General features: G+C 40.6%; 1 protein-coding gene across 1 annotated transcript; it reads left to right on the top strand.

Moving 5' to 3' along the window:
• Positions 1-6,661: 6,661 nt before the first annotated feature.
• Positions 6,662-7,857, top strand: cytl1 (cytokine like 1; the record flags this gene model as incomplete). The annotated part of the gene is made up of 4 exons (XM_083910471.1): positions 6,662-6,814; positions 6,930-6,974; positions 7,176-7,322; positions 7,813-7,857. 4 exons carry the CDS (start codon positions 6,662-6,664, stop codon positions 7,855-7,857), a joined length of 390 nt encoding a protein of 129 aa, XP_083766597.1.
• Positions 7,858-13,136: the final 5,279 nt, after the last annotated feature.

The raw sequence follows: 13,136 nt of genomic DNA, 5'->3' as shown, positions 1-13,136 counted from the left end.
TTTAACTCGACGCAGACCCACACGACACAACTTATACTTTGACGTTAGGATGGCAACCTGCAGCTGACCTTTTAAAAATGATAGAACACCAGAGATGAGTCTTTTTTTTAAAAAAAAGCTTGAGGCATAAGTCGACCACCAGTCCCTGCTGGAGATCGTCTAAATCAGGCCACATATATACTGTCTATGTAGGGCACTTTATTACTTTTTTTTTTTTAGAAGACTGCATCTAAAATGTGTATTTGGGGGCTTGTTTCAGCAGTGGATTATTCATTTATTATTATTTCTGGTGAGAAATCAAAGCAGTAGTGTAGGTTGAGTTGAAATAAAGTGTGTTTGTAATCATATTAATGTAGAAACCTGACACTCGCAGTGTTTGGCTATACGAAAGGAACTCAAACTGTCATTTTAATGGGATTTCATGGGATAAAAACAAGTATTATCATTAGCCAATAGCCAGTATTTATCAAGATCATAAAATGATGACGTACGCACAGTCTTCTCTCCTCTCAACACAAAAGCCTGTAAATCACTTAAAAGCAGGAACCCATCATTGTGGGAACACCAGCGCTCGCTCTGTTGCTCTGACAACTGCAACATAACCCACGGGGACACGTGTGTGTCACTGCAATGTGAATAAACTATGATCTCCAATTAGTGGGTGGGTGGGTGGGTGTTGGTTTGGGGGCTGTCCATTGTCTCCCAGTTACGCGGCACATAAGGGATCAACATGTCACGTCTGATTCAGAGCTGCCAGAAATAACATTTTGGAAATGAAGAAACTTCAATGAGAAAATGTCCTTCCAGAATTTGTTGGCTGCTTCAGTTACATCTTTAAGTTTGTCCTTAAATGTCACCGTTACGTTACCTTTTAATCGAACAATTTATTATTGTTGTTGTTGTTGTTGTTGAGTCCCATATTTGTGGCCAGTGTAACCTTGCAGCGACCCTTTGACGTTCCTGACATATACAACGGAAACATGCACAATTTGCATGTTTATTGCCACTCAACGGCATGATGTATCATACAATCATGAGATTAAATATTGAGATTCTCAGCACGGCAGCATCATTAACAATGGATGCAACAGTGTCAACAAATCCAGTGAATAAATAACAAATAATAATTATTCTCACGTCCATTTCTTGTTTTTTTTAAGAGCAGCAATCGATCATTTCAGTGTTTTCTTTTGTCTCTAAGTCCTAACCCCTCCCTCCCAGGTATCCTGTGAGTGCACATAAGTGACTGAGGGAAAATAATTGTCATGTTACAATGTCAAACAATAACAACAAAGTCAAGGAACACCCATTTGGTTACTCTCTGACGTCGCATTCATCACCAAGGGAATTGTGCTTTTTTTCCAGTGTGCCTGGTTTATTTATATATTTTTAAGAGTCTCCACGTCCCTTTGGATTGAAATTGTCCACACTGTTCCTTTAACTCAGAGCTCACAGAAGCTCCTGCTTTGAGTGACACGATGACTAAGCTTGAAGGTTAACCATGACTAACCACTTTCTCTTTCAAAGTGGTTGCCTAGAAAAACATATTTTATTACATGTCCAGTGTTAGGGAAGAAAGAGAAGCTTCTTCTGCTCCCACATACACAGAAAAATGAAACGAGGAAAGCCTCTTCTGACTAAATTACTGACTCATGTAACACTGACTTATTTTAAGTCCTTGGTGGCACAGCCGGAGTGGAATTAATTTCACAGACTGACTCAGATCAATAGTCAGATTGTACTATCAGCTCCGCTCACAAAGAAATGCGGGGGGGAATTAATTCAAACAGAGACCCTGTGCCAGTGAAATAACATAAAGAAGTTGACCACGATGCAAATCAGTCACTCACAGTAATATCTTGGCAATATTTACACATTTTCAATAATCATAAATTTGAAGAGTTGAACGCCAACGTCTTTTATAGACGACGTGTTCAGGAGAATTCCACGAGTGTGCAGTGGCACGACTTCCTATCCTGCGTCTCTGAGGAAAACTAGTGGCACCAAATCAGCATCGCAACCATTTACTGTAAGTGCACTTAATCTTTCCAGCTAATAAGAATAGGTTGACGCATGACGTTGATTAATGAGCAAAAGAAAGGGTGGACACCCAGGGATTAAAGCAATGCACTCAACCTGTGTCCTTCTGAGTTTATCTGAGTCACAGAAATAGACATAGAAAAAGAAAAAAAACATTCTTAATTTTAGAGTTATAGTAGATGTTATAGCGCTCACCATCCGTGTCATCAGAGACCGGAGCCTTGCTGGATTGTCCAAGCCCCATGGCTGCTCCTCTTACACTGTCTCCTGTTCTGCTCACTTTGCTCAACTCAGCATTGAATGACTGTCCCTCGGAGATGCACTCATAGCCTGGTCACCCACCGCTTGTCCCTCACACACACACACACACTGGACCACTCAGCTCCGTCTGTCTTTAGATGAACACAGGGAGACAGACGCCTCTTCTTCCCAGCCAGGAGGATGCTTGATGTGCTTGTGGCTGTGGCCCTCTGTTGACTGAGAGTCTAACCTGTAGGTGGAGGCAGGACAACGGTGCACAGGGAGGGAAGGAGAGAACAAAGAGGAGAGGAGGGGAAAAAAGAAAAAAGTACCAACACATCAACATGGGTTTTTGTCCAGATGGTTTAGCTGTGAGTAGCAGCAACGTTTATTTTAAGATCGACCTGACCAGAGAACAGAGGAGAAAATGACTTTCTCGGCTACTTTTACATAATTCGCTGGCTTCCTTCTTCCCTTCCTCTGTCTCCTATCAATTATTGAATCCTTGTGCTTTAATCAGAGAGCTGGATCCTACAGGAGCACCTTATCTACTGTGTGTGTGTGTGTGTGTGTGTGTGTGTGTGTGTGTGTGTGTGTGTGTCCTCATGCAGACCACACCAGGACCTGGTTAAGTTTAGGGTTAAGTATTAACTGCTTGTGGTTATGATAAAGCTGTGTTTAGGCTGTCGGAATGAATTGAATTCGGTGCAGAGTCCTTAAAAGGATAGCTATACAAACTGTGTGTGTGAGACTGGTGTTCCTTATGTTGTGGGGACCTCACATTATGGATGACAAAAATCAAGTCCCCATAATGTGAATTAGTTAGGATTGGTTAGGATTAGGTTGGAGTAAGTCTCCATGATATGACAAGTCCTCTGAAGTCATGGAAACCAGTTTGTGTGTGTGTGTTTGTGTGATCAATGGCATGATCTGCTTTTTCCATTATGAGCTCAAGATTGGAGGTGTTTGATTTACAGTTTGCTGGAATTGTGCGCTGCAATCCTTCAGGATATACCCACACTATGTGAGATTACATGAGTTATTCCACAATAGTGGACATAAACAAGAAGAATGGGGAAGGAGGGAGAGAGGGAGGGGGGGGGGGGTGACTGCAAGAGATGAGGCATCACAAATAAGTTTATTCAAGTTATTCAATGGAATATACTGTCCTTATCTATCCCAGAAAGTCAGGAGAATCACTGTGGGCTAAAGAGACAAACTTCACATCATGCATATCGACCCTATAACATCGAATTCTTCCTCTTAGAATGAATGACATAATTGTAAAAATGCTCATTTTCTGAACAGTGTGGGAAGCTGCATTGCTGAGCTGTCCGCAGAGAACACTGTGCCCGCAGGCAGAGACCTTTATCTGATCAAAATGGGTATAGAAACATGCCCTGAATAGAAAGTACCCTCTGCATCATCATCATCATCATCATCATGGGTCCTTACCTCTGGACACAGCCGCTGAGTTGAGGAGCATGGGTGCATTTCCTGCGCCGTGTTCTGCTGCTGGTGCTGCTGCTGCTGCTGCGGACGTGTGTGGAGCAACAGTGCACCTCACAGCATCACTTTGTCCGGCGTCCGGACCGCGACGCAACCCGGGACACCAACAACAAAAAAAAAATGGGGACCACGCAGCGGGACGTGACTTCTCGCGCTGCGTCGATAAAATTATTGAAGGAGACGGTAGTTGTTCCTGGAGGATGAGAAGACAGAGAAGAGTGGTGATGGTGGTGATGATGGGTTGGAGGGAGGAAACAGAGGGCTCTGATCATCGCCTCCTGGCATCAGCCGTGCGTCTGAGGAGAGAGAGGCACGTTCCATGATGGGGAGGATCAGCGTGAGGCTTCACCCTCATGCATCACACCTTCAAATATCACATTTAAATATGATAAACACAACTTAACAACTCCGTTAAAGTCAGTTAATAGTCAAAAAGTGATAATAAAATATTTTCCTTATTATAAGGTAACTGGCCTTATAATAAAGAAAATATTTTATTATCAATGTGTTTGCATTTGATATATCCTTTTTGTTATCTTTGTGTCTTTACGTGAAGAAATTTCATAGCACATTTTTATTATCTAAGTGAAAAGTGCTCTATAAATCAAGTTTAATTGATTGATTGGCACTAATATACTGCGTGTGCTTTCCCTGTTGCCACATCAGAGTCAGGGGGTCACTGTGAGCTGTAGCACAGCGCCCCCCTGAGGTGATATTGGGTTTTGACAATAGCCTTCAGAGTTGCACTGAAGTAGTGATGATGATGCAGGGGTTTCTGGTTCTTCTTACCTTCATCTCCTCATGTAATATTCTGACTGATTTAATGTACAAAAAGATGCAAAAAAAAAGTACAAGCAGTGACGAGTAGAACACAATCTTTTCACTTCCACTTAGATTCACATTGACTGAGCTCTGAGCTGAGACCATTACTGTGCTCAAAGTGACACCTTGTGATCTTTAGTCCGAGCAGCGAGCAACGGTCTGTAAACAAAGCTGCACACAGCAAGGATCGGCGGATCGCGTTGAAGGCTCACAGCAGGGGAGCAGAGGAGGAGGAGGGAGGACGCTGTTTGACAGGAGGTCAACGAGGTGTCGCCCAGGCCCGGAGGCAAGAGAGAGATGGAAGAGTCTGTTAAAGCAGAGCAACTGAGACTGAAGCTGAGCGAGCAACGAAAAGACAGTCAGCAGAAGCAAAGAAAAAAAAGAAGAAAGAGATGATCATGACCTGATTCGGGGGCTGTGGAGTGAGCAGGGTGTCCTGCGTCTCTACAGTTGGAGTGGTGAAGAAGAGATGAAGCCCTGCGGAAAGAAGCTGTCCACAGTGTGTAAATATAGAAGCAGAGGGAGGAGCGGCAGAGAGTCTTTAACCTGAATGTAAAAGTCGAATGTAAAGTGATCAAATAGTAATTATACGAGAGTGATTAACCTGAACTTACTGCAGTAGCTGCTGCCTTTTGGATTGAATTCCTTGACGTTAGTCACAGTAAAATGACTCCATCCATCACAGAGACGGCACAGGTCACCTGTGTGTCCCATGTTAATTCAACAGGCCAAGGTCAAGAGGAGAGAACGGTGAAGTGGTGGCTACTTTGGGGAGCAGCGAAATGCTTATGATGCACGGCGCACATTTTCTTCCTCTACGTGGCTCTCCATCATGCCAGGACACACTGAGTGTGGGTCATCCGTCTTCATACAGGAGGAGGAGGAGGAGGAGGGAGCACACGCACCTCCATCCATCTCTGATGTAACCAGCATCACTCAAAAGCAGCAGCACAGCCCCCGAAGGAACTTTTTGGCAGCATTAGGAAGTGTGTTGCTCATCTAGATGACGTCAATCCTGGACAGAGACAGAGAAGTAAAGGGACTTCATCATGGAGGGTGAGATATGGTATGTTGTAGTTTTGGCCTGCATATGGCTTTAGATTGTGACATGAGGTAGGGATCATTACTGCAGGTTTTGGAGGAAATGAAAGAGTGGAATTACCGCCATCTAGTGGAAAGAGGTGGTTACATCACTCACCACATCAGTGTCATTTACAGTAAATCCAACTTTTATTATCAGTTTAAAGTTTAAAATGTTCATATTATTGGCTGAGAGTTGTTCAGGTTCAAAAACATTGTATCCCTATATGACGTATTAATGTCATATATTTATATTGACAAGGCGGTTTATCTATAGTCTCTTCATTTTTTTTTTTTACGAGCTACAAATAAATATATAAATTAATACACAAGACATTATGCATTTAATTCCAAAGGTTTAGTGCATTGAGTAAGGGCTTTTACTTTCAATTTTAGTTATATAGCATATTCAGACTGATAATATGAACTATAATCAGCATATACATCATCACAGATTAATATTGTGTATATATATATAAAAACCTTGTTTTAACCTTGACATAAAACAAAAGATGCAAATAAAACAGTAAAATACAACACAGGGATGGATTAAAATTGCAAAAAAAAATGTATGAAGATGATAATTTCATTGAAGTTCAGGAGAAATTCACACAGCAGTAGAAATATAAACTAGCCCCACATTAATTCAATGTATATATGCGAATACTGCATCAGTCCAATAATGCACTGATATAATTATGACATATTGAATTTCTGAAACAATGCATCTTTTTAAGGTAAAATCTTAAAGTCTCTTTAGAACAATTTTGCCTATTTTTAGAGACGCAGCACCACAGCAGTCATTCTTCTCTAAAAACATAATTGTTTTGCAGTAAACAGAGGGGTGTGTTAAAATTGATCCTCATGCATACGTGGCCGTATTGGCGACACAAACAAACAAAAGGAAGCTCCGTCCCCCTCGCTGCAGTTGTTGCCTGAGAGAGACGGAGCATTGTTATTGAGTTAGAGCATGGCGAACTTTAACCACGTGTTGCTCGTCGCATCTCTGCTGCCTCTGGTGCTCGGTTACCCTTTCATCCCACCGACGTGCTACACCAAGGTGCTGAACATGGCACGGGAGTCCACGCTGTGGGCCGCACATCTGAAGTGGAACCCTCAGACTGTGAGTGGAGATTTGTTTGAGGCGGAAGTTTGTTTTGTAAAGTCTTTTGGTTGAATTCAATTTCTCCATTGTTGTTGTTTTGTCCAATATTACAATTCATGTTGTCTTGATTCAGAGTTCCTGCATGGCACACATGCCACATCTTTACGTTGATGTCCATGTGAGTATTATTTTATGTCTCTATAATGACTATGTTTGTGTTATTGACGGTTGAGATAAGATAAGAGAGTGTGTTTTCTAACCTGTGCACTCAGTTGTTGTTAGACTTGACTCGAACACCCTCCAGTCTAACTTTGGAGGTATTTGGTGGAACCTCAGCTTCTTTAAATCACACACACACTAATTGCTACTCTCCTGTCAGAACGGCTGTGTGATGTACAAAATAAGGACCTACATCTCGCTGGTGGAAGGCCTGCGACAGCGACGCTGCGCCTACACCAGGGACGTGTGGAGGCTCGGATCCACTCTGAGGCAGCTCTTCGTCTTCATGTCGGAGAAATGCCACGGGGTAAGACGAGTGTCTGAATGACGATAAACAACACAATCAGATATAGATACATCCAAAAAATATACGCATTATCCAATGGTTAGTCCCCCATAAATGAACCTGCAGCTGCGTCAGTGTCGACAAACTCTTAAAACACAAAGAAAAACACAATTTAACGGGTCACTCTGTGAGTCATTTCACAGGATTACAGCGGGTTTATGAGGCAGATAATAAAATGTTCACAGTATGCCAAGACATCTCAGCAGAGAGAGTTTAAATGTTAGTTAATTTTCACCGCAGTAATTACAAAAAAGAAAAAGCTTCAGCAGGGATCTAATTAAGGCCAGTTATTGCCTGTAGATTTTCTGCTGAGGTTTATTTTATTTTAACCTGCTGTTTCAATCTATAGGAGGATGTGGAATTTAGCTGCTTTCTGTACAATAATATATAGGACAACAAATGTGGAATTATTTAATCACAATGTGTTACCTTTGCTCTTTTTTCTGCGTAGGAGTTGGCGTTCACCAGCTTTGACTGTGCTGCACTTGAGCATTAACATGCAGGTGATACAGTGTGGAATCATTAAAGAGATTTCATGTCATAAAGTCAATCAAAAATGGCTTTTGTCATTCTTTCTTTGACATTTACACATGACTTATTTCCTGAAATACACATACAAACAAACACATATACACATAAAAGTGCAACAAGTCATTACTGAGATGGAATCCCAGTAGAAACCTCTGTGGGCTTGTGTGGACTTGCACTGACTTTTACCATCTTTGCTTTAGTTTCAGTGATTAAACTGTAGGGATTTAGATTGAACATGCGATCACATTTATGCCATGAAAGTACCGACATGTGTCGATGTATGGAAAATACAAAGTGGTCGGCTATATTTTCAATTTGGACAACTCAATTTCTACAAAACAATGTCAAAAATGTAAAAAAAAAATGAAATTGTCAACCAAAATCACTTTACGTTATGAATGTTTGTCCACTGAAGGGCAGTTTCAACAGGTGAGCAAATGTAATATCACGATTGTCCACCAGAGGGCAGTTTCAACAGTTGAGCAAATGTAATTTCACGTTTGTCCACCGGAGGGCAGTTTAACAGCTGAGCAGAGGAAGATTTGATTCACGGCTGTTGTTAACTGGTGAAACTGCCCTCCGGTGGACAAACGTGATATTACATTTGTTATATTCGGACAAAAAGCAGAAGTAAGAAACATCAAGACAGGGTTCTACAGGGTTCTTTTTTGTCTACAAAAAAAACTATTCAATAAAAATGTCAAAATACTGTCAAATGTAAAAAAAAAAAGAAGATAATTGTGGTCCAAAATTTCTTTACGTTATAAATGTAATATCATGTTTGTCCACCGGAGGGCAGTTTCAACAGTTGAGCAGCCATGAATTAAATCTTCCGAAAATGTAATATCACGTTTGTCCACGGGAGGGCAGTTTCAACCGTTGAGCAAATGTAATATCATGTTTGTCCACAGGAGGGCAGTTTCAACTGTTGAGCAAATGTAATATCTATTTTACAAAGGACATACCACTCACCAATGTGGCAAGAATGGCTCATCCTGTAAGAACAAGCCTTACATATCTGGGGTTATGAGTTCAAATACCACTGTGGTTTTTTTGGTTCAAGAGTCAATAAAAACAGAAAAGCGCAAAGAAACCCTAAAGAACTGTGTGAGCAAATCGCTCACTTGATAGGAACGCTGCTGTCAAGTTCTGAGGTTGTAGGTCCGAGTCTTCTAAAGAACAAAACATTTTTAAAGTGCAACGTCCAAAATGAAGACTCAAAGGAAATCTCTCAGAAATTTGTGGAGTGGTGGATGTGTTCACGGCCAAGAATAAGGTCGTTGAGTCCACAGGGTGGCAAGTTCGATTCCCAGTGCATAAGAGGTTGTTCCAAGTGGGACTCGAACCAGTGTCTCCTGCTCCAAAGAAAAGTGTGTACACCATTACACTAAATAATGCGTTTATATTATTACCTACTGTTTGGCTGCATGTGCCGGATGGACTTTATTAAGTCGTTCAATACGTTGCAGTCATGGGTTCTATTATTGAAAGGCTCCCAAATGTTGGGTAAAAGCACTCAAGGACAAATAGCTCATGGGACTAAGAGAATGACTCAAGTTCATGAGGTGCTTGTGGGCAAGGGTTTGAATCTTGCGTGGACTGATTTTTGAATACAATATTCAATAAAAAAGAGTAAATAGGAGTTTGAAAAATTATAGTAAGAGTGTGGAGTTAGCTCAACTGGTTAAGGAACAGTCATCCAGATCCTGAGGATCTGGGTTCAACTCCCTTATAGTCCAACAGTTAAGGTTCCACATCCAAAGTGAACACTGTAAAGCACCAAGAGCTCCTAAATATCTCAGGGATATGTGGCGTAGTGGTTTCGTTCACAACCGTAAGGTTGTACCAGTCAGGTGGTGGCTGGTTCAATTTCCCCTCACGGTCCCAAGAGATTACTCACTGGTGGTGGTGTGGTAGTAGGATATCGGGGCTGGGCTGCCCACCCGGCCCCCCACAGACATGAGAGGAGGGGGTTATGACATTTTATTTCACACATTTTCCCCCATAAAAAAAAAACATTTAAAAATGACAGGGGTTCACTCCCTGGAAAGTCCACCAGACAGTTACTGGGGTGTCCAGTAACTGCTGCTTAAAAATGATCCGCACATTAATTAGACTTCTGTGTGATTAATGTGTGCACATAATTTTTCCATTGTTCACGTGACTTTAGTGAAAACCACATTCACCTGTTTGCTTCTTTTTCAGGCTGAAGCCAGTCCAAGTCAACTGCAGCTGTTTGGAGCTCTTCAGTGTTGGGATGTTCACACAGAAACTTGATCAACTCTCATTTAGGACAAATAATAGTGTTGATCAAGTTCCTGTGTGAACATCCCAACACTGAAGAGCTCCAAACAGCTGCAGTTGACTTGGACTGGCTTCAGCCTGAAAAAGAAGCAAACAGGTGAATGTGGTTTTCACTAAAGTCACATGTTAACAATGGAAATCAATGCAGACACATTAAACAGAGGCTCTGTTGACAAGTGCTGTTAACGTCCGTCTGAGGTGATGAAATCACAGGTGAATCCTACTTTACTGAACAACTTTACGTACAGCTAATGTTGTTGTGGTTGCTATGGTTGCACACAGGATTTGGCGTTGTTTGAGTGGATTATTAGTGGGAAAAACAAATACAGTGAAATATAAACGTTTGTGTGGCAATATTATATCGCTTTTGAGACACCAAGTATTCATTTTTATAGCGTATATTTTTTTTTAACTGAACGTTTTTGTGGTTTGGCATTAAAAAAAAATCACAAAATAAATTAATATTTCAGTCCACTAGATGGTGCCAAGTGCTCACTTTCACTCGTGCTGTCAGTATAACGCAATATATGATTTTTTAAATGTCGTGATAAATCGTATCATGGTGATTATTTAAAAATAAATAAATAAATATATATATATATTTAAAAAACAAGTAGGGATGCAATGATTACTGCATTATTAAACCATTACTAAATTACTTGTCAAATACTTTAATAATCGATGGAATTGTTGTTGTTTCTTTAATTGCTTTGTTTTAGTACACGTTGAACATGTTCTGCTTTCTTTGTTCCTTATAACAAATAAATAATTTGAGAATTTGATAATCATCGATACCAGATTTGAGAAACATTGATGAACATTTTCTGGATTTGTTGTCTTTCTCTAACAGAAAACAACATCATTGGTATGTGAAGACAAATTAAATGAAAGGTGTTTGTTTACTGTGGAGCAGTGACGTCACATTAGCATTAGCATTAGCAGCAGGTGTCATGTGAACACCTGTGATCAGATCACTCAGGTCGGATGTTAACAACAGTTGTAAACAGAGCGTCAACAGAACATCTAAGAAATGTGTGGATCATTTTTAAGCAGCAGTTACCACATGTTTGTACCCGCTGCTCCTCGTCCTCCTCCCGGGTGTCTCCTCCTGCTCCTGCTGTCTCTGAATGGCAAACAAGAAGTGGAAGATTCCAAATGGATTTATCTAAACTGCCCTCCGGTGGACAAACGTGATATTACATCATTCATGGCTGCTCAACTGTTGAAACTGCCCTCTGGTGGACAATCGTGATATTACATGTAGAGGAAGGAAATAAAAACGTAATTTAAAAAAAAGAATACTTGGGGGCTCAAAAGCGTTTGTTTATGTGCTACCGGTTAGCAGGTGAGAGGCTGACAAACTCTCATCTTATCTCTCATTGCTAAGTTAACGTTAGCCTACATTTACGTTACCTTAGCTGAAGCAGCCGGATAGATCTGAGTTTATCAGCCTCTCATCTGCTAACCAGTAGCCCCTAAACAAACCCAGTCAAGTAAACAAACTCGCGTGAAGTGAAACTTACCAGTAGGATAGAGCTCCAGTCGGTGGTTATGAAGCCGTTTGTGGAAGCTGTTATCAACGCCAAGCCGGCAGATCCTGTATCTGCGCTCGATTGTTCTTCCTTCCTCCTTGAACTACCCGTTTTTCAATGCAATAACTCAAATTAAACAATACAAATTCAAATTATGTGACTAAAATTCAGTTTTTTTTAATGGAATTATTCAAGTTTAGCAATTCAAATTCAAATATAAATTAATCAGATTGTTTTTTAATGGAATTATTCAAGTTTAGCAATTAAAATTAAAATATAAAATGATTCAAATTCACTTTCTGGTGGCACATGTTTCAGCCCATAATTCAGCCGCACTTCATTTTCGAGTGCACAAGTATTCTCAGCATTATGGTAAATGCCGAGAAACGGCGCGTGTGGAAACAGCGTATTTACTTCCGGTCTGAATAACTTCAAAATATAGGTATCAAGAACGGAAAGCTGTAATTCTAACCTAGATTTCAAATAAAATGCGTAGAAGTGAGATATGCCATCCATAGCCAGGAATTATTGACCAAAATATTTTACAGTAGCTCAAAAATAGTCAAATATGTCATTTGGAGGCCCACATATGGAATTTATTGTATATACATATTGGTACTGTTAAAATGTTCCATATTTAGTGTGTGCGTAGTTCTAGATGTGTAGAGTACATACATACTATCCATAGCCAGGAATTATTGAAAATGTTTTTTTCTACAGGATTTCATATATGGTCATATATGCAATCTCATGAATATGGGACTTTTATTTTGGAATTTCTCCACTCTGGTGGAGTAGAGATACTTTGATGTTTTTTTATTATTATTTTATTTTATTTTTATCGCATTAAACTATGGAGGATCTGACATATAAATAAATAAATGCATAAATACATAAATAAATAAATCTAAACTGGTTTTAATACTTTTATTTTGAAAATGGGAAGTAAATACGCCGTTTCTTCCGCATTTACCGTAATGCTGAGAATAAGGCGGAGGGGGAGGGGCTCTATTCACAACCATGAATACACCTCATCAGAGACGGAGGGTTTGAGGGGATGACGTCGATTTGTTCTTTCGGAGAGAGAAAAACTACATTTCCGTGACGGAAGTGGGGAGGAGGAGGAGGCGGACGTGGAGGCTGTCGAGCAACAAGGTGGGGCTTGTTCGAGCGCTTTGAAAGCAACAAGTTGTCCAGAGAGCAGCAGCAGAGAGAGCCGGGGAGAACAGGCTGGCGGCGGCAGGTGGACACTCAGCGTTCATTAGCACTGAATGGGACATGTTTTAATGTAACACTCATTCACTCACTCATGGCGGAGTGAAATGGAAGGAGACGAATAATAACAAGAAGAAGAAGAAGTTTCGTTTTTAGTGTGAATTATTCCACTTCGCTAATACAGAGTTTTATT

Source organism: Microchirus variegatus (assembly GCF_963457635.1).
Source record: "Microchirus variegatus genome assembly, chromosome: 2".
NCBI classification, from domain to species: domain Eukaryota; kingdom Metazoa; phylum Chordata; class Actinopteri; order Pleuronectiformes; family Soleidae; genus Microchirus; species Microchirus variegatus.
The sequence above is the reverse complement of the archived record's forward strand: the minus strand, read 5'-3'. Positions and strand labels throughout refer to the sequence as shown.